The sequence below is a fragment of the Lepidochelys olivacea genome (assembly GCF_965140295.1).
Source record: "Lepidochelys olivacea isolate rLepOli2 genome assembly, chromosome: 1".
NCBI classification, from domain to species: Eukaryota; Metazoa; Chordata; order Testudines; family Cheloniidae; genus Lepidochelys; species Lepidochelys olivacea.
In genome coordinates this window covers 206756235-206778288 of record NC_140411.1, presented here as the reverse complement: position 1 = coordinate 206778288, position 22054 = coordinate 206756235, and the positions used below count along the sequence as shown (strand labels likewise).

Sequence of the window (22054 nt, the reverse complement as noted above, 5' to 3'; positions counted from 1 at the left end):
AGTAGTAGCAGATGGGGGTGTAGCTACAACCAGTTTCTTTCTTGGCCTCTTGACTACAATTAAGGTCAGATTAAATATCCCATATAGCTTTCAGCAAGGATTATATCCTACCTTTGCAAAGGGATGGGCAAGGATCTAGTTGAGACTATAGTCCAGGAGAATAAGCTTTCGTGAGCTACAGCTCACTTCTACACTTTCCACAGTATGCATCCGATGAAGTGAGCGATAGCTCACGAAAGCTTATGCTCAAATAAATTGGTTAGTCTCTAAGGTGCCACAAGTACTCCTTTTCTTTTTGCGAATACAGACTAACACGGCTGTTACTCTGAAACCTATAGTCCAGGAGTGGCCAAAGTGTGGCTCACAAGCCGCATGCGGCTCTTTTACAGTTGAAGTGCGGCTCACTGAGCCCCCCATGCCCCCGCCCCCATTCTCCACCTCCCCTCCACCCGGAGGGAGGGGAGCTTGGGACCTCTGCCTTGTAGCACGGTTGTAGGATAGGGGCTTCTGCCCACTGGGGAAGGGGATCTCGGGGCTTCAGCCCCACAGGGTGCGCCTGCCAGGGCTCAGGGCTTCAGCAGGAGCGGGACTGAAGCCCCAAGCCCCAGCAGGTGCCTTCCATAGGGCAGAAGCCCCGAGCCCCAGCTCTCAAACTTCTGAAGATTGTCATATGTGACTCGGAGGGTCAGTAAGTTTGGCCACCTCTGCTATATTCCCTTCCAAGTACTCAGCCTCTCTGGATTAAAGAGAGCCAAGTATATCCACTTGTGTGGATCACACTGCAAATGTGGCCGGATGTCCAATAAAAGCTAGATTGAGACTCACAAGCTAATCTTACAGGAAGCTTGTTTTAAGAGGTGAGTCCATGTCCCAAGAGGTGAAAGGCTAGGGCAGTCTGGTGTTCACCACTGACCTGGCATTGTACAGACCCATATAAATGGGCAACTGAACAGTGTCACCTGTCCCTCCTCCACTGCTCCTTGTTCTGGGCATCCCACCGATGTAACAGGGTGGAAATAGACTCTATGACCCACTAATGGCCCTGTTTAACCCAAATCATTCAGAGATAATGCAGGCGCCTGACACCAATTCTGTCAATGTTTACAGACTAATAATCACCATGCGCTTCTGAAACCATTCATTTTCCTGAGCTGTCTAGACTAACACTGCTCTAGGGTGAAGGGTGGGGGGTGGGAGAGAAAAGGGAGGGAAGAAGAATGTCTATCCGTTTGAAAGGAAGAGAATACATTTAGCGGCCTGACTAAGAATGGGAGGGGTTTTTTAATGGGGCCTTTGCTAACAACCTATGAGGCATCCAGAAAATTTTGGGAGGAACTGGCCTGAAAGAGCAACCTATGCTTGGGTTTTGTGATATAAACAGGGACATAATTTTTTAATGTCCCCAGAATATCAGTCCTGCTGATAGAGAATGCTTTATTTTTCCTTCTCTCTCCCTTCCCCTTTCTGTTCACACCCCTTTTTCCTGCTTTCACTCCTACCATCTGCTTCCTTACCCTGTCTCGCTTGCATGTTCCTCAGTTTTCCTTTCTCTGAGTTTTGTTCATCTCGCCTCTTTCTTTCTCACTCTCTGTATCCACGTGCATTTGCTGAACAGGATTGCAAACAGCCCTCATGTTGTGTTCCTCTGCATCCCTCAAGTGATTTCACAGTTACCAGCAGTGCAGCCAGCATTATAAACTTACCCAATAAAGCAGGGCTTAGGTTTGGCTGCACAATCATGGGTACAACTCCACCTTCCACCTGCATTGCAACCCCCTTCTCCCAAACAAAAAAATCACAGGCCAGGAGGATCTTAAACTGGGCAGCTAAACTTGAAATCTTTGGAATTGGCATGGTCCCTCTGTCAGCACTTCAGCCAGCCTGCTAATAGGAACCACTCTGGGAAGAGAAGTGACCTGAGCCTGCCAGAGCTCAGCAGGGGTAGAGAGAAGTCCTTACTGGCAAGTTCAGCTCCTCTCCATTCCTTCGCTCATTTGGAGCCAGTGCTGGCGGAACCTTTCCATCTGAACCTTTGCTGATAGAAAATTAGGTTTGTGACAAGACTTTCTGCAGAAAGTGTCTGCTTGCCTCAGAATTTTGGTTGTTCCATTGGAAAAAAAAACAAAACTCCTGATACTTTCAGTTTTGACAAAGTTGAAATTTTTCCACAGAACTTTGTTTTTTACTGACCAGCTCAGTTTGGAAGGGTTCTGAGAAAACATTAGGAGGAGATATGTTGAAAGCTCTCCCCAACCCCAGCGCACCCCCAAAAAGCATGCTAGACACTCAAGGGAAGGGGGTAGAGGTGAAGAAGCGGGGCTCAAAACTGTGGAGATGGAAAAAGACAGACAAAGTGAAGACAGGAGTAAACTGCTTGGTCTTAGGATGAGAAGTTAGTCCATTTATTTCAGTTACCATGCCAGTTAAATGTCACTGAAAGAATAGTTAGGTGCAGCTAGGTGTTTTCCAAAAAAAGCCAGATATATCAGGCTCTAATAGAAGACCTGTTACCACTTTAGGCCTCATCCTGCTGAGATTTATGCAGGTGCTTAACCTTCAGCACAACGTCAATGGACTATTCACATCTACGAGCTTAGTTTCAAACACGTTTGCAACAGAAGCCCTACTGTCTATGAATACAAACCTAGGATTTCCCACCATTGTCTACTAAAACACTCAAAAGCAAGAATTCCATTTTTTTTTCTTTAGGAAAAAACAGATACAAAAGTAATTTTTAAAAATGCAGAACTCTTTTTCTTGTAACAATGGCATCTTCACATCCCAGTGTGTGAAGCGTTAGTATATAGATGAATTCTTCCTTTGGTGGCTACCCTTCAATCTCTTTGGGCTGAAGGGTCTTGGTCCTTTGTCTGATAAACACACTAGAACCTATCACTGAAGAATCTTAACATTATGTGATCTAAACTCTTATACAGGCAATAGACTAATTATGCTGATAACAGTAGTGTAGTCCTACAGATCTTAGTGATTTACAAACAACAAGTTAAGCCCCGCTAATGCACCACCCTCTATGAAGATAGGTATCTTCTCCCATTTTACAGGGGCAAAGAGTTGAACTAACTTATTCAGAGTCACATGAGTCACCAGCACAGCCAGGAACGAGGACCAAGAATCCCAACTCCTTGGCTCTTGCTCTAACCACTAAGCCCTACTTCAAAGCAATTCCATTGCTTTGCTAACAGGCTGCAGGAGACTGTTCATATATTCATTTAAACCAGCAGACACTAATCTCTCCATCTGCAGTAGATCTGTGTGTGCCACAGGGATCTGGACAGGATACATTTGACAGATGTTTAATCCAGACACTAGTTGATAGCATCTTCCCTTTAAAGTCATTCCCTCCCCCAGCCTGAGGAGCCATCAGTTTCATGGAGTGAGGGAACCAGAAATAAGTCTTCTCCCCCACAAAAAAGTTCTAGCCAGTGTGACCTGGCCTTTCCCACACCTGAGAGAGGCAGGTACCTCAGCACAAAGGGCGGGGCTGTCAGGCGTGAGTCATACAACTAAGGGTATCAAATGACATCTAGGAGGTGCCGGAGTGCTAAGAAGATCTAATAACATTTAGGCACCATGGCCCCACCTGGACACCTATAAAGTAGAGCATACCACCCACCACCACCTGAAGCAGCAAATAATCCAGAAACCAAACGAAGCACATTAGTAACAATATAGAGCAACTGAAAAGGCAGCCAAAGCTTACACGTGGGGCTGACAGCAGCGGAAACAAATACTACAGAGTGCGTGTCTTCAATTACCCTAAGAGGGGAGGGAGAAGCTGGGGCGGCTCTTTCACAAGGAGCTAGTGCCATATCCTGGGAGCTGCCACAGCAACAGCTTGCTCATCTGTGTACCGAGGGCATGCAAACAGAACCCCTTCACATCAAGTAGCGTCAGGCTCCAGATGCACAACAGGACGAGCCTTGAACATAGCCCCCGCCGTCTTGATCACAGACTTGACAAGCCAAATCATCAGTCTGAAAAAAATTCTAATCTCATCAACTGCTGATCACTTACAGACAGGACCCCTTTCCTCCTGGCTACCCAATGCAGGAGCATTTAGGGATTCTTCAGGCAGTCCCAATGCTGGCTCTTCATAGGAAGAGAAGAGAGGAAGGCAAGGACTAGAGGTTAAAACACAGGCCTGGGACTGAGGAGATCTGCATTCAGTCCCCAGCTCTACTGGCCCTTACCGCGGGCAAATCACAGCCTTTGTACCTGTTCCACTAACTGTGAAACTGGAACACTCCTTTCCTACCCCACTGGGGAGCTGACAGGTTTAATCTTTTCTTCATGAAGGACTTAGAGAGCCTCGGGTGGGGAAGGTTAGAGAAACCCACTGGATATCACAATAAAAAAACCCATGCTCAACGGATTGCATTCTCTGCTGTTGCACTTGGATCTTGACACAGATTTCCAGACATTCCCCTGCCCCCAAGAACTTTCAACCTACCTCAGGTGCCCCAAGCTATAATATCGCGACTCTCCGTCTGTCGACCGCACCACCTTGACCGTGAACATGGGCTGCAGTTGCCTCAGCTCCAGCAGCACAATGGCTAGATAGTGAATGAAGAGGAGAGCATCTACAAGAGACACTGCATACTGCACTATCCCCTGGTAATTGGTGTCCTTGGAGTCCAAGATGCGGACGCCATAGAAGAGCCAGTAGGAAAAAACAAACAGGAATATAAGGACCAACAAGAGGGCCCGGAACATGAACACTCTTGGTATATCCGCCTTCGGCTGACGGAAGAACAGAGCCCAGGTCCCAATCAGAAGAATCAGGAGTTTAAAAGCCACAGAGATGAACAGTCCCTCGCAGACGGTGCCACATGGCTCCAGTTCATCCCGCCACAGGATCTGGGGTAAGAGAATGAAGGCAATGGGGGTAAGGAAGACGAGGAGTCCAAGGACAGCAGCCACTGTTAAACCAAGGTAGCGTTTGCAATCCAAGCCAACACTGTCCTCCAGATCCTTACTGATCCTGGCAATGTCCTCCTGGGAGATGCTGTGCTCCGAGGTGCCTGTGATAGCTGTTGTGGTCTCACCCCAGTTGTCATCCTGAAAGGGAAAGAGAATAAGGAAACATCAGTTTATATCAATTCCTGACATTCTGCGTTTAGAACCCAAAGGGCCACATGGTCACCAAAGAGGATTGGAAACCGCCACAACACAGCTGAACAGCAGGTTTAGAATCCCCCAAAAATGTATTCAACAATAACGTGGGAGCGTGGGAAAGCAGGGGTAAATGGTCTAACCGAATTTGGAATTTTTTCTTGCATCTACAGCCCCAGGAGAGATGACTCAACATGAGAACGGCTGTACTGGGTCAGACCAATGGTCCATCTAGCCCAGGATCCTGTCTTCCGACAGTGGCCAATGCCAGGTGCCCCAGAGGGAATGAACAGAACACGGCAATCATCAAATGATCCATCCCCTGTTGCCCACTCCCAGTTTCTGGCTAACAGAGACTGTGGACACTCAGAACATGGTTTTCCATCCCTTCCCATCCTGGCTAATAGCCACTGATGGACCTAACTTCCATGAATTTATCTAGTTCTTTTTTGAACCCTGTTATAGTCTTGGCCTTCATAACAACTTTACATGCTGATTACCGTGCATGGGTCTTTCCTTTCAGTTCCCTGAAAGACAATCAAATACCCTGCCCAATCTGTAGGGACAACAAAGATTATATGTTACGGTGTGAGTGTGAGTAGAAGGAAGGAAGGGGATTCATGAAGGGAGAAAGACTGGGAGCATTTGCTCCTGCTACTTAGAGATCTGGAGAACAAGCCCTGATAAAGATAGCCAGAAGTTAAAAATAGAGGAGCCCACCTCCTGCAGATACAGAACATTCTGTAAATGCAGGAACTAGTGCTCTTCCAGTCCGCAAGTATTTATAAGTGCAGTGCAGAATCCACCTGCAAGAGAAATTCTGTTTCAATGGTCAGCAATGAGTTGAGTGCAATTATGGTTATAGTGAAACCTCATCCATGGTTTGCACTTTCACTGTGTATTTTCTCAGTCTCCCTCACTAGTGGAGGAAACATTACACACATCCTCTGCTGAACTGTTTTAGCCAATGTTTGTTAAGCTAACAACCAACTCACCAGTAATTTGAGGTGCTGGGCCATGTGACTCTGTGGGATTCTACAACACTTGTGAGCTCCTATATTAAAGTACTGGATGTGTCCAAAAGCTGTTCAACCTGAAGCCAGCATATTTGAAAAAGTAGGGACGATTGCCAAAGAGTCAAATTTCAGTCTACAATAAAGTTGTCTGAAAGTCAGCAATAAAAGGATTCCAACTTCAGAGAACTTCTGCCACAGAGATCCTTCCTACTCCATGAACACACCTACACAAGGTCAGATTAACTCTTTATCTTTGTATGCATGGATTTGATGTGGAGCTGCTGTTCAGGGACTGACTCAGACTTCTGAAGACTTGACAATTTACACCAGTGCATTCCAAACTGCATTAAAGCTTCTAGACAATAGGTAGATTCCTTCATTCCACCCAGTGGCACCTTAAGCCTTTGTAGTCACCCAGTCAGTCATTAGCACCCCAACATGGTTTTGGGAAGAGAAAAAGATATCCCAGTGGAAGTGTGTCTGTGACTGATAGGAGAAAACCCTCTGGGCTTCTGCATGGAAATATGCTGACAAAAGTGTTTTAACAAACAGGTTTAAGTTAATTGACAGAGGTAGTGATGTTGCATTGTTCTTGTTCTGTGGTTTCAGGGCCTCCATCTAATCTCCATCTCCATCAGCCCAGTATCTAATAAAATCATCACAATCCCTTCTCAAAAAAGTTATAAAAAAGATTAAGTCTAAAGGAATCCTTGTAACAGGAGCAGACTGAGGCAGCATAATTGTTTAGAATAGATCCAAGAATTTTCACTTCTGGTGCAATTTGAGACATTAAAATCTTGGGCCTAAAGCACTAAGGTTTTAAAAGGAGAGTGAGAGACCAACCACAGCCAGCATCTTGAAACAGCCTCAGCAACATTAACACTTTTTGTAAAAACAGGCCCTGGAAAGGCCTAACGAGTTCTCAAATGGAGTGCAGTACTAGAGTACTCTGCCTTCTGCTAGCACCTTCCATATGATGATCTAGGCATTGTCGATTCTTAACCCCTCCCCACTCAGTGAGGTGGACCAATATAATTACCCCCATTTTACAGATGGAAAAACAGTGACAGAGGGGGAACTGACTTGCCAAGATCACAGCAAGCCAGGGCTAAAGCCTAAAACAGAACAACACACAAGTCCTGGTTCCCAGCCTCGCTGCTCTAACAGTTCTTCCCATTTTAAATGGCATTATCAAGAGTTCATGCAGTCAAGTGGAGCTACCGGGCTAAAAATTTGTGCTGAAAAGCTGCCGGAGCATAATGTCTTTGAGTTGCTAAGAGACAATCCTTCTTGTATTGTTTCTGTATTTTTCTTAGCTTTTTAGTTTACATTACTAGAGAGATTTGCATGAAGATAAAGACTTGTTTCTTAAGAACTCATCAGCATATTTTGCCCCACCTGACACAAACTCACCCATTCACAACTGCTTAACTGGCAGTTTGTGAAAGCTATTGTCCGAAAAAACAAAGAAGTTTTATTTATGTACCTCCATTTGGCACTCTCTGCAGTGGCATCTGGGTGCTCTAACAACTATTAACGCGTACATTGCTGGCGGGGAAGAGGCAGCAGACTGAGGTCTGGTCTACATAACTACTGCGCTCATGGGATGTGAAAAATCCACAGCCCTGAGTGAAGTAGTTATACGAACCTAACTCCCACCCGCCCGCTTCCCCCCCTCCCTCTCCCCACCCGTAGACAGTGCTACATCAGTGGGAGAGCTTGGTGTAGGAGCATCTTCATTAAAGCGCTACAGCGGTGCAGCTGCGCCGATGCAGCGTTTTAAGTGTAGACAGGCCGATTCCCTGAGAGAGTTCCTGGTTTTGTGTAAGACATCAGTACTAACCTAAAAAGTGCATGCAGATGAAGAGTGAAACATAGGATGCACTAAAACACTATTTAGACACTATTCCAAGTTTGTCTTGAAGCGTCACAGCTCTTTAAGGCCACTATTCACGCAGTATGACTGCTTCAAACTGTGGAGCTCCCAGTATAGAAGGGCCTCTGTTCTGATCCAGATGTAATATAGAAACAGTATCTTTCCATTCTTTGCCTGACCTAGTGTCCATATACCTACTGCATGGACTCAATTTTTTGCCGTCACTCCTTTTTCTTATATTTGTTGTACATTGTCTCTTGCTTTCCTCCCTCCACTCAGCATCTTGGTCGCCTGTTCTGTTACTCTTGGAAAGAGTTCTTTTTTAAAAGGTCTAAATTTTTTTTAAAATGGCATGTTGCTCAGCCGAAAAGCGAAGGGGGCTGGGTTGGGTAACTATCCTTGATCAGTGGTAAAAACAGCTGGCTTGGTACGTTTGGCAGGACACACAGCACCTGTGGTTCAGTAGTAGGCGCTCTTCGAAATCAATAGTGAGCGAAAGCCCTCAGTGTGGCCAGACAGGGCACTGTACTACTGAAAGTGATGCTTTCAGAAGAGACAAAACAAAAGTCCTGACAGCTTGTAAGCTCAAAGGTCCCATACCTTTTAATACAAGCGTGGAGGTATAACTGGATCATTGCATTCTGCCTCTCTAAAAGCCTGTGACCATTTCAATTCTTCATATTTATCTTTAAATCATGTGTTGTGCTCTGTTAAATTGTTACCACATCCCACCACAGAAGTGGCTGCATCTTGGTGGTAGGTGAAGTGATGCAGTCCCTATAGGTAGAGAGTTTTGCAAAGCAGTTTAAGGCCTGAAAAAAAAACCCAACAGCATTAACTATGATCCAAAGGGACCCGCGAGCCATACCTGCCTGCTACCAAGAGTGCAACAAACACATTTCCATCAGCACTCAGGCAGGCAAAGACAGTCACCAAAGCAGAATGCTGTCCCACAGCCCACGCTTCACCCATCCACGTCTCCATCTGCTTCCCATTCCTTACCTGACCCTCTTCTGTCCGAGAGGCATCATTCCCCAGCAGCGGTTCTGCGGGAGGCGTCTGGATGGTGACTGATTTCTCTGACCTACTGCCATCTTTACTCCGCGGCGATTTGTGCCTGTCCCGACTCCTTTCCCATAAATAAAGGCAAGGGGAGAAGAAGATTACAGGACCCATTCACCAGAAGGCATCACAGACTCAGCCCTCCCAGTGAGATCTACCCACTTTCATTAACCTCCTGTAAATCAAGAGGTGCCCTCGCCTCTTGCCAGTCACCTTTGCGATGCAACCTTCCAGAACATAAACTCCACCTGCTATGCCTCCAAGAAGGTTGGGAGCCAACGTAGATCCCATGTCTGCAGATGGTTTCTGGCAATAGGATTGTAGAGGACTCGCTCCACCGAGGAGCCTGCACCTGCCCGTACAACATGACCCTCTTTCCAAACTTTAAAGGTGCCATCTTGCATGCCAGTCCCCCCAGGGCATGGCACATTAGTTCGGTGCTCACAGAGAGCTCAGCACTGTATAGGACAGTCCCCAGCCTAGAGGACTTAAATTAGAAGCTTTGTACCTATTTCTTCCCTTCTCAATCCCTGGTCACAAACTCCTCCTAGCCCAGCAACATCAGAAAAGGCCTGGAGAAGGGGAAAGTCTCCCACACGTATCCTCAGTGTAAACTCAGGGAGTACTCCCTCTCCCCAAAGGATTTCAGTGGGAGATTAGGGGGTGGCGGGGGGAAGAGGGAGGTCAGTAATCAAACTGTCTCAAGGGGGCTGAGGTAGTACTAAAGGGAGCACTGACAGCAATATTTAGACTAAGATCTTCAGGACAGGGAATGTCTGGGTCCATACAGCACCTAGCACAATGGGGCCCTGATCTCAGATGGAACCTGCTAGTGGCTGCCATAATACATATATAAGCCGCAAACAAACTTTGATTTTTAGCTGTTTTTTTAAACACCTGAATTACCCACAAAAGGTATTAACTGAGGGGGAAGGCAGCTGAGGGGAAGAGAGACTTTGCCCCTAGCTGAGAAAGACAAACAGGAGTGGAAAAAAGGAGAAGGAATAGCAAGAACTTTTTAAAAAGCTGGTCAGTCCTCCATCTGGGGACTCTATCCAGCTCTCTCAGTTAATGACTGACCTAACCGAGTTCTTTCCATCTCCACTTTCCGTGGCCCTATTCCTAGTGTCCCGAGAGAGAGAGAAAGTTGTCCCACACTTTGCCTCCTCTAGATCCACAGTGTTTTGGTCTGCGAGGGGCTTCAGCATGACCTACGGAAGACCTATGTCATGACACTGTGACACTGCCCAGCCTAAAGGACTAATTTGTTAATAACGGTTTCCATACCCTTGTCTGTGGGCTTTTTTGGAGTGACCTGAGTAGTGGGAATATCCCGAGTATGTCGATTCGGTATCCATGGCAGCAGACGCCTGCCCCCGCGCTGGAAGGGGCACTGATCGGCTTCCTTAGACGGTGAGCAGCTGTTGCTCCTGAGGTGGGGTCCTCAGAGAAAGTACCTTCCTGGGTACTCTCAGCGTCCCAATCATGAGTAGCTCCAAAACATCAGGCAGCCAATGACTTTCCACCTAAAGAAACTCTAAGGAGGGAAGAGCAGGTGCCTTAATCTTCAGTACCAACCTAGGAAAAAAGAAACAGATGGGCGTACAATACCGATACTCTACTAAGCAAAGCAGCCACATTCTGACCGTGCTAGGCCTCCTCCCTCCTTCCCCTGTAGCAACTATCAATATTTGTCACACCTGTTCTAAGCATGTAAACTCCTGTGGACAGATATCACATCTTTTTTGTTCTGTCCATATATTTGTGGAGTAATAAATTATAAAATAAGCAGTTCCTGCTACGCACAACGCAGCCTCATTTATCTCAAAGTCTCCAGGGGACAGCAGAATCTTTGGGTAAACAGAGGGGTCTGGTGAGGGAAAGGCAACGCAGCCCATGCCTGCAGCACAGTGGAGGTCTGTAACTCACTCCTGGAAAATGCACAAAGATACAGTGGGTTCAAGTCTCCACCACCACCTCGCCTGTGCAAAGGAGATATAAAAATGCTACCAAGTCGGAGTGATAACATTTTACACTCACATTGCGCAGGTGCGTATCAGCGGGCAAGGCAAAAGAGAATCAGACCCACCGTGCCTGAACCTGAACTGTTTGCTAAAGTACAAGGTGTGTCCATTTTATTAGCATTACTAACTATAAAATACCATTGATTACAAGGCCCCCTATCACTTACCATCTACATGCTACTTGGGCTATGAACTGCAGCTTTTTAAAAGTCACAGGAGTCAGGGTAGAGACTATTAGATCACATTTACTTTACACACACCCTGGATCTGTGCAAGATTTCTTTCCTGGAGTACATTTGGAACGGCATTCTGGCTTATGACATCTTTGTAACAAGCAGAAAAGGGAACATGCTTTGGAAAGAACAAGATATTGGAACAACAATCAAACATGTCCGATGGAGTCGGAGCTCTGTGCGAGGGACTGGTGGACACTAATCCCTTTCATTCTGGGGAACCCAAATTCCCACTTTGGATTAGGTTACAAATTAAACTGATTAGCGGAGAGAGGAGCAATTTGCCAGTTTTTGCGATGCACACAATCAGGACTGTCACCACACAGATCCCCAGCCTCTAGAATAGTAGGTGGCAGGACTGCAGCTCAAGACTGTGGGCCCTTGGCAGAGCTTGGTGTTTGGCACGAGGAAGGAGGGAGCAATCTTATGCATTTCCTGCCCAGGCTATTCCTGCCTCTCATCAGCGTCGTGGCCTTTACTTTCATTGGTGTTACATTTATTTACAAGTTCTAAGATGGGAGAGTTTGCTTTCATTAAATCCTTCTATTATTTTCTGTTCACAGCAATCTTCAAACCTCTTGCAGGAAATATTCAACCTCCTTCAAAAGGAGCAAGAGTTGGCTTTTTAACTCATCTGGGCTAATCTTTTCAACACCTCATGTGCTAATTAGTGATGTAAGTATACAGCACACACCACATTACACAGTATAAAGTGTGCAGAACAAAGAACAAAATGCTGGTCCCATGGAGTTCACAGTCTGATGGAACAAATGGGGACAATATTACAAAATGTTACATGGATGGTGGGAGCTGCAAGGCCTTTGTCAAATAGTTGGGCGCTTGCAGGAGTTATTTGAATGGAGAGGGCGTTGGCTGTGTGCATGTTAATTGGGAGGGTGTTGCAGCTATAAGGCAGGAAAGTCTCCAAATGAAAGGAGGCACAAAGCTGGGTGGGATGCAGGAGGGTAGAGACCCAGGCAAGAGCAGAACCATGCAGAGATCTGAAAGCAAGTAGGAGAGGCTTGAAGTGTAGGCAGGAGAAGATCGGAAGCTAGTGCAGATGTGTGCGCAAGGACGGTGGTGAGAAGAAAACACCCTTCGCAGAACATGATCAATAGAAACCACCTACAGCCATAATCTGCAATTCCCGTAAATCAGCAAGACTTGCATGCAAAAGAGGAGGAACATCCTGAATTAGACAGAAGTTGCAATTAAGAGGCATGGCCTCAAAGTCATTATTTCCAATCACAAATTGTTTGTGACCTTATTCAAATCTATTCTTTGAGGACAGCTATCCTCTCCACTAACATGTGCCCCTACGATGGGATAACCACCCCAGTATAGAAGTTACACTAGCTTCTACTATAGAGACTAACACTCTTACCTCTCAGAGGTTCTCCAGGCACTTTGTAAACATACATTACTTAAATCTCTCAGCCTCCCTGGAAAGTCGGTATTATCTCCATTTTACAGATGGAGAAACTTAGGCATAGAGGGCAAGTGGCTTGCCCAAAGATCACACAGCAATTCAGTGGCAGAGCCAAGAATAGGAGTATAATTCCCCAACCCCTCCTCTAACTACAACCCTAAGGCAGTAACCAGTGCTTTGATGTAGCAATTCCTTGTGTGTTAGCAGTGGAGCTTCCGTTGAGGGGATGGCGGCAGAGAGATAACCCATGGTGTACTGCTTTACAGGCACGAGGATCTCTGTTGAGAGTCAACATAGCATTTCAGCAGACCAACACTACAGCGAAAGTACCCAGGCTTTCCCCGCATGAATCAAGAGCGGGCAGTTCCCATTCTGAGGTGGGGAGAGGTGACACAAGGGATCAAGTGGAGAACACGCACCCTATATCAGGAAGTATTTTCATTAAGCTAACACAGAAACACCAGGGCAGGCAGGCAGGATCCCACTAAGTTGTGTGTCTGTGTGTGTGTATAAACAAAAGCAACGGTTGTGATGCAACGCCACAAAAAGTCAACGAGAGGGTCCCAAAAAGTAAAACCTCTTGGATCAGTCACCACCAACAGCAATACCCTTAACGCGAGAGTTCTGCAACACCTCACAGCCTTGGCCACGTGACACTGACGGTTAAACAGAGCGCTCTGCCAAGGCTGCAGCAGGGCTGCTATGAATGGGCACTATATCCATTTGAATTCAGTTGGGAGAGAGAGAGACCACTGGCTTTGCCTATTAGCCAGCTAAGGGCACCCAAACGTTGGGCAACCCAGGGCTGCACTGGCAACTTTCCAGAAGCCTGAAGACCATACCCAATTTGAGCAACATAGAGCAACACCACAGGCAACCTCCTTTGGAAGACTGCAGAGATCACAATCCTACAATGCTCCGTTGACATGGAGCATGCACACCCAAGTCAGGCAGGGACGGGTGTGCGGTATGTAGCTCACAGTAGGAAATGGCTAAGCCCAGCTGGGATAAACTCTTAAGAACTGCCAACGGGGGTGAGAGAAAGGAAAAAAGAAGAGTCACAAGGGAGGGCTAATTAGGTTGGGAAGCCATAAGACGACAAAAAGAAAAGGAGGACTTGTGGCACCTTAGAGACTAACAAATTTATCTGAGCATGAGCTTTCGTGAGCTACAGCCCACTTCATCAGATGCATGCAGTGGCTCATGAAGTTGACAGATTTCCACTCCATACGGCTAAATTCAGTGCCTTGCATAATGACAGATTTCAGAGTAGCAGCCGTGTTAGTCTGTAGCAGCCGTGTTAGTCTGTAGTCTTTTGTGTAGCCGCAAAAAGAAAAGGAGGACTTGTGGCACCTTAGAGACTAACCAATTTATTAGAGCATCAGCTTTCGTGAGCTACAGTAGTCCTTGACTGGCAGGCCCAGAAAGTAATGGGAAGGCTCCTACAATTAACATTCTGCACAGAGCGGACATGAGTGCAGCACCTAGCACAATGGGACCGAACCTGGTTGTGGCCTATAGATGCTATCACAATAAAAGTAACAATAAATCTCCTCATGGCCCTAGGGGATGGGCAACTGTACTGTACAGAAGCCTTATCTAGTCACAAGCTTGCACCAGTTTAAACCCCAATTTAAGTTCATCATCATGTGTGACTACTCAAGGATGCCCTGATTGTGTTCAGACACTTTGGACTGGCATTGAAGGAAGCCCTTTTGGGTACCAGAGTGTGGTGGGGAAGGGCTTGGGTAGGACTTTGACTGTGTGTATCCTTTTCGCAGCCCATAAAGGTGTTGCAAACTTCACCCAGCTGCTGAGCACATGGGGATACAGAGCCCTGCTATGCTCCCTAAAGGGAAGGTGGTTATGCTGGCAAGAAGAGCACTAGCCCCTCACATCAAGATGAATCACTGCATATTAGATAAGATAGTCTCCACAGGGTACAGTAGAGATCTCTGTAATTAAGGTTGCTAAGTAACTCATTGTAACTCCCTAGTTTCACATGCTCATAAACCGCTCACAAAAATTTCTTCTTTGGAATGGCCATTTTCCTTGCTTAGGGCCCAAGCCTGCTGTTAGTGAAGTCAGTCTGTCATTGATTTCAAGAGAGCAAGGTCCCAGATCCAGGCAATTACCAAAAAGGTTGAGTTGAGTTGGTCGCATTCAGCCCTTTGATTTACAAATGTGAACAAAAATACCCAGCCTTCTATGCTACCCCACCAGTTTCCTCACCATTTCAAGGTTTGCTCATGCAGTGCTTGGGAAGATAACTCTAGATCAGCTCAGCTTTGAAGTTTCAAATTTAGTAAGGAATTAATCTTTATGCAGGTTTAGAATTTCTGCTGAATTAGATTTTGGCAGTTAGTTTGTGAAGTTACGTGCATTTAAAAATGCCATTTGGAGCATAAGCAGCAGAAAGCATCCACAAGTACACACATGTTCAGCTAAGTGTGCAGTTGGCCTCAATATTTAAATGCCACCAACTGTGTATTGGCCAATGGAGGCCCATAAGCTGGCAAACAAGGGAAATTTCTCCCAATTTAATTTAGTAAAGACTTGGAAATTAAATACAAAAACCTAAAAGCTGTGTTAAGGCAATGTTAGGATTGCACCGCCAAAGACCAAGAGGCAGGAAATTTACAAGTTAAAAGTTCCTGGGCAGCATTAACTTGGCTGCACAGTATATCTGTGGTGTTTCCCTATTCCTCTTTTCCTTAAGTGTAAAAGTCATGTAGTTTAATATATTAAATTGCACACTTAAGAACAAATAGAAAGAGCCACGTATGAGCAACTTCACCAAATTAATGTTGCAAGAACATTAACTTCAGCAGTTCCTGACTCAAGCCCCAATCCAGAAATCACACCCACAAGGGCAGAATGGTCTGTCCACGTGAATCCAGTTGTAGGACTCGGGACTTTCATTTTAAGTGCGCAACCTCCATTACGTACTTTTTTTGCACTTGAGTTTGTGGCACGTTTCAGCTTTCACTCTGGCAGCAGCTTTTTTATTTCCGATATCTAAGTTAAGGCCTTCACATTATATGGCATGGATCTTCCTGCAGGAGGAGAGTCTGAATTTGTTTTAAATAGGTAATACAAACACATGGGTGAATCATTTGAACATGTATTACAGGTCCAAAAACACAGCAGTGCTGTTTGCTTTGTAACAAACGGAAGTGTTTGCCAAGCAAGAGATTTGAGTTACAGCCCACACCATGTGCAGCCGCTAGTCTGCGTCCTGAAAAGCTCCTACCGGGCTTTCTTTAGGGCCCCGGCTAGCTACTCAGCAGCGCTTCATTGCAGCCTTCCCCAAATTTTTGGAAGCTGAGTCTGTACCTCTTAGTTTGCATACCCCCCATGCTCCTAATCTTTTGTGGGATCCTTGGGGAGGAGGGCACAACCCACACTTTAGGAAACACTGGTCTTCATTATATGATCTATGCTTTCATGAGCAGTGACATAGTGAACGACATTGACATTTAAAGCGTCCTGGCCTCCGAGTTAGCCTTTGTTGAAACGAACAGGGCAGGTCAACCTTGGAGCCATTGTTTCAGGCCCTCGGCAAACTCAGGCATACTAATCTGCATTGGTTATACGAAGGTCACATTTTCAAGGTTTTCTCTGAAACCGTAATAGCTAGACTTTTGGGGGTTCTTCTAAATGAAAGCTGAGACTCTGGAGAACAACTGAGAGGTCTGTTTGTACCCCCTCCGGGGGGGGCATCCTTTAGGACCCTTTGTGCCACTTACACTTCAACTACAGGGGGTGGAATGGCCAGTGGATCTACAGTCCCAAATCCAAATCCCTACTGGGCAACCCAGCTGGGCTTCATAACATGCACCTCTTACAGGGGCTCCCCATCCTTTTGAAAGTAGAATTTCACTGGCTTTGTAATGTCCTCAGTAACAATGGAGGAAGGGGCAGGATTTGCTCCAAAGAGAAGTGTGAACTCCTTCTATTCATCTCAATGGGACAGTAAACCTGAAGTGATGGTAAGCAATTTATTTGCAAAAAATATTACCCATAGCACCCAGTCAGCCCTTTCTTCTTCTGTTGGAGCACTAGATACCCAAGGTAACGGCAGCCACTAGCATTTTAACCACTCTTTCATGCAAACACTGCTCTGCTCAGGGTCAGATGTTATGGTGCTTAGTTTGTTAGTGGCTATCTGGAGCCCTGAATGCACTAACCTTCACTCCAGTGGTGGAGGTGAAAGGACAATAGCAAACATGGGAATTTAGAAGCAGTATCCTAACTTAGACACAGTCTGTATATCTGCTTAGCTTTCATGCTCCTGGCTGATAGCCATCGGCGGTTAGCTACCTCTCTGTGTGGCTGAATGTGGGCTGGAAATCCTTCCAGAATTTTGACTTGCAAGGAGTTTTTTTTAATAGGAGGTTTTCTGTAACTCTATTCACCATTTATTTTAAAGATTAACAAGTTAAATTACTATAGGACCAATATTGGTCTCAGCTTTGCAGCCAGTTATATATTCAAACCCCAAAAGGAATAAAAAGCCAAGCCTCTTTAAAATCAAATTCTTAGAAGGTTAAATACTCAGCAACTATGAGGCAAGAATTACTAACCCAAACAGCAAAATACAATTCTTCTCCCACTAATCAAAACTATTTTCCTAACTGATATTCTAACGCTATGTACAATTGTTAGTTCTGCCTCCCTAGAGTAAGAAAGCTGATGACCTGTCATTTGCACCTTCAGGAACATGTAGCTAAAGAGCTCAGCCTTTGGTGCAAGAATGGTTATTTTGAACCATTAAGTAACATTCTAAACAAAGAAATTAAGTCTTTTTTTTTTTTTTTTTTTTTAGCACCCATTCAAAGTTTGCAATTGTTATAACAAACTGGCAAAAGTAATAACTCAGTCTTCTTCAATCACCACCTATATTGCTAAAAACTAAAAGGAGTGTCCCCTGCAGCCCAAGTGCAGGCCTGTGCTTTCGGAGCAGAAGGATCTCAGGTTTCTCTCTATCACTGAAAGGCTGTAAGTTGCCATGGTCTAAACTTAACAGACAGCCAGGCAGACCTGTGTAGCCATAAATTGTCACATTAGTCCAAGTGATCAAACTAAGTTCTGTATAACTAGATCACATTATGCTTTACTAGCTTTTTTGTCTTATACACCTACCCACAGTTACCCAAACAGACTTGGAATTTAAACAACTTAAACGTCATCCAGGGAATTAAGATATATTTGCAGAGCATTGAACTCAGTTTTAATTCACTGGTTTATTAATCAATGACTAATTTGCTCCAAACACAGGGCTTTAAAAATTCACTTGCCATTGGTGAGTGGGACGCTTTCCCTGGCAACCCTGCGCAAGGCAGTGTTGCCTTCCCAGGTCTGCAGGCAAGCCCCAGTGTGCCTAAGCTGCTGCTCATAGCCCTGCCTGAAGTTAGCAAGTTCCAGTTGTGTGCACTGCTGTTATTCAGGACTCTGTGGGCAGCAATGCCAAATGACAAGACTCTGGTCTGATTTATGCTGCTGCACGGGAAAGCTCTGAGCAGCAAAGGCAGAAGATCTAGAAAACAGAGGCTGGGGCAACCCTTGCAGCAGCCAGGAGGCTTGCGGTGGGGGGAAGGAGAAGTGACAAAAAGCTCCTTCTCCCTTCCACCAGAAGCGTGGAGTGCCCAAACGGATCAGGCACCTACTAGCCAGGATGTGCAAGTGAAGTACACGCTGGCGGGTAGCTGAGACCCACAGAAGCCCGCTTACCGCTTCCCCGACCCTGGTTTAACAGAGGCAGCGAGATGCCTGCCAGCCTGAGCCGAGGGGCCACCCAGCCTTGAGCAGCCCAGCAGCTAAGAACCATCCTCCATGCCGGGCGGCCCCCGATGGGAGAGGGGCTGTGGGCCGCCAGCCCCCAGGCGCAGAGCACGCCCGGCGCGAACCCCCGCCCTGCTGGGGCCGAGGGCTGAACAGGCCCGGCAGGACGGTGGGGGGCTGCTGGAGGAGGAAGCCGGGGAAGGGGTGGCACGGCCGCAGCCCCCTGGGGCTACCTGCCCCGCGGGGGGAGGGCTGAGGGGCGCAAGCCGCAGCGGGACCCCCGCCCCCGCGGGGGAGGGGATGTGGGGCCAGCCCGGGGAGGCGAGAGCAGCCCCGGGGGTGCTGGGCGCGTGCAGGGCAGAGCCCCGCGGAAGCCCCGGCCCCGCGTTGGGCAGCGCTGCGGAGGGGGAGCCCGCGCCCCGCGGCGGGCCGGGGGAGCCCCAGGCAGGGGGAGCCGGGCCGCCCACGCCCGCACCCACCTCTCGCGGCCGCTCCATGCTGCTCCCGGTACCAGCCCCGCTGCTGCAGTTGCTAGCGCCGCCGCTTTCCGCTTCCTGTGCCCGGCGCCGCCCCGCCCCACCGCAGGGACCAGCCCCCCAGGACTAGCCGCCCTGCGGTCCGCCTGCCGGCCCCACAGCCCCCTCCGGGACCCACCGCCTGCTGGGACATCTCCCCCCCCCCCACATTCCGCACAGCCGCTCCAGGGCCCCCCGACCTGCTGGGACTGCCTCCCAACCTCCAGCCCCCCTGCCGCCTTGGGACCACCCCTTGCTGCTCCCCCAGCCCCACTGGGACCTGCCCCAGGCCTGCTGGAACAATTTGTATAGTGGGAGTGGTGAGAGCCATTGACTCCAGCTGTAAGCCCTGTATTTCATGGAAACCATTTGAAGCCAGGAGGTGCGGCAGCACCCCCAATTCCAGCACCTTTGACCTGCCCTACTGCAAGCTTCCCTCAGGGCCCCCAGCATCCCCAACTATACCCCATCCCCTCCCCAGGACCACACTCTTACAGACACCCATGCATAAGAGCAGCCCCTGCCCCTCGCTCCCACTGCAACTCTCTTTAGGATCAGCCCTTAGAATCATAGAATATCAGGGTTGGAAGGGACCTCAGGAGGTCATCTAGTCCAACCCCCTGCTCAAAGCAGGACCAATCCCCAATTAAATCATCCCAGCCAGGGCTTTTTCAAGCCTGACCTTAAAAACTTCTAAGGAAGGAGATTCTATGGAGACCTCACTCCTTTCAGGGCAAACAGTTCATGAGGGCCAGGAGTGCTTCTGAGGGCAGGTCTACACAACCTCTAAAGTTGATCCAACTTGCGCTACTCAGGGGCACGAAAAAGACACTCCCCCTGAGTTATGCAAGTGTACACCAGTGCTATGTCGGTGGGAGATGTTCCCCCGCCAACATAGCTTCTGCTTCTCATGGAGGTGGAGTAATTATGCTGTTCCAACACTATAACCTCCCCCACACCCCCGAGCCCAGCCCCTTGCACCCCCATACTGCTGCATCCACCTCTGGGATTCTTGCAACCTTCTCTCCTGCAGGATCAGCCCTCTCCAGCCAGGGCTCGATTAATCACTAGGTACACAAGTGCCTTCACTCTGGGGTCACTCAATATCACCATGTGCTGGAACCCTCACTCTACAGTATGAAGCAGTATGCTCCAACCCAAGGGGCTGCAGAGGGAACCCCAGACAGCACCCATTTCTCTTCAAAGGAATCCAAGGAGCCAGTAGATGCCACCAAGAGGAACTCCACCTGGGTGCGGGAAGAGCTAAAGGACCAGTAATAATCCCTGTGGTTGCAGAACATGCCCCCTGCTTGCCCCATTATATTTCTTCCTCCTAGTTTGGTGGATACCCATTGTGGGCTAGTGGATATGGCACTAGACTGGGAGTCAGGAGGCTTGAGTTGTGTCCCTGGGTTTGCCACTGACCTCCTATGTGACCTTAGGCAAGTCACTTCACCGCTCTGTGCCTCAGTTTCCCCCACGCGCACACCTTTTGTGTGTCTTGTCCTATTTAGACTGCAAAGTTTTCAGTGGCAGAGCAAGCAATAGACTCAAGATCTCCTGGCTTCCTGTCTTGTCCTTTAACTACTAGAAAATGTTCTGTCCTTTAAAGGAAGCAGATATTTAAGATGTTTCTTCATGTTATATGTTAATGCAGGGTACTAGGTTATTGTAGTGTTAGTTGGGGGATGTTGGGTTATGTGTTTTTTCCTGCACCCTCTTCTGCCCCCCTTCCCTGAGCACTGTCACAATTGTATTTGCAATATCTGTATATTTGATCTATGATATTTGATCTATATCTTATGCTCATTTATAATAGAACAAAGGCACAAAACTGATTAAGAGATTAAACTTTCATTTCACTCTGATTTGGTAGCTTGCTATACCTACTTTGCACTGGTGTATGCAGGGTATAACATGAGTGGAGTATCAATTTATTAACTCCATTTTATATGATGAGTGGAACACACATCTAAACTTGCCTGAGGGCAGCATATTGAATTGCATTCCAGACTAGTTGCTCTGCCCTGGAATAACACTTTGCTGAAGGACCATCACAGAGCAATATTGAGTGAAGAACTCAAGTACTGGCCCACTCCTATAGAACAATGATTTTTCTATGCCAGGGTTTGCAGGTGGGGCAAGCTTAAGAAAGGGGCAAGGGGGTTGGAGCTTCCCAGTTTAAGCATACGGCATAGAGGAGAGACCCTGCTTAAGAGCATGCCCAGTGACTCCATGACACAAACCCCAGATAGAACATAGGCAGAAGAGAGCCTTCCCCAGCTCACAGAACCAAGTTGACCATACCCCAGCACAGCTACCAGAACTGCCAACCATAGAGACAAGCACCCACAGCTGGGAGCAATAAAGAAAGCAAACCCAACTATAAAGGAAGGGAGCAGATAGAGAAAGGGAAGGCAAAGGGGCAACAGCCTTACACCAAGCTGCTTTCAGGAGACCGATAGACTGCAAGCCTGAGGGTTTAAGGGCTGCTTGATTTATTTTATGTCAAGTTGATAAACTGGCCTAATCTGTGTTAAATAGAGGAAAGCCAGTTTGGCAGAAGTGGCCCACCCAAACAAGCCTGCATGCAGAACTTTGGACAGTAGGTCTCAGGCCTTTGGTTGTTTTCAAAGACCTGTAACTCTCAGTGCTCTAACAGCAAGGTTTCTGTGGCTAATTCCTTTGCTAAGCCCATGTCCCTGGCTTTCCTGCCACGGTCTCCCAGAAGGGTTAAACGAGAAGCCCAGAGTACCCATGGCCCAGGTGGAACTCTGGGGGAGTGTATGTAAGCAACTGGGAGGTCTGACATTGGTTGGGGGGTCTAGGGCAGCTGGATAGCAGTGTCCCATCAAGGGAGTGTGTCCTAAAGTCCCAGAACTAGAAACAGTGACCAGGCTCTACCCAGACTCAGTTGACTTGGAAGCCTGTGGGACCCGGCAACTGGGTGGACTCATAACAGATTGGTGACTTGTAACACAG

At 47.3% G+C, this 22054-nt stretch overlaps 1 protein-coding gene across 2 annotated transcripts in view; it reads right to left on the bottom strand.

The window, feature by feature from the left end:
- VANGL1 (VANGL planar cell polarity protein 1) overlaps positions 1–19104 on the bottom strand; it is a 52874-nt gene extending 33770 nt beyond the window's left edge. The window contains exons 1-4 of one of the 2 annotated variants that reach the window (XM_084647128.1): positions 19037–19104; positions 10375–10624; positions 9028–9154; positions 4472–5079 (exon numbers count right to left, since the gene is read on the bottom strand). In XM_084647128.1, coding sequence (XP_084503254.1) covers positions 4472–5079; positions 9028–9154; positions 10375–10445 — 806 coding nt within the window. In that variant the 5' untranslated portion in view covers positions 10446–10624; positions 19037–19104. Of the gene's footprint in view, positions 1–4471; positions 5080–9027; positions 9155–10374; positions 10666–19036 lie in introns of both variants that reach the window. The other variant, XM_084647127.1, reaches the window with a different exon arrangement.
- Between the last annotated feature and the right edge of the window lie 2950 nt (positions 19105–22054).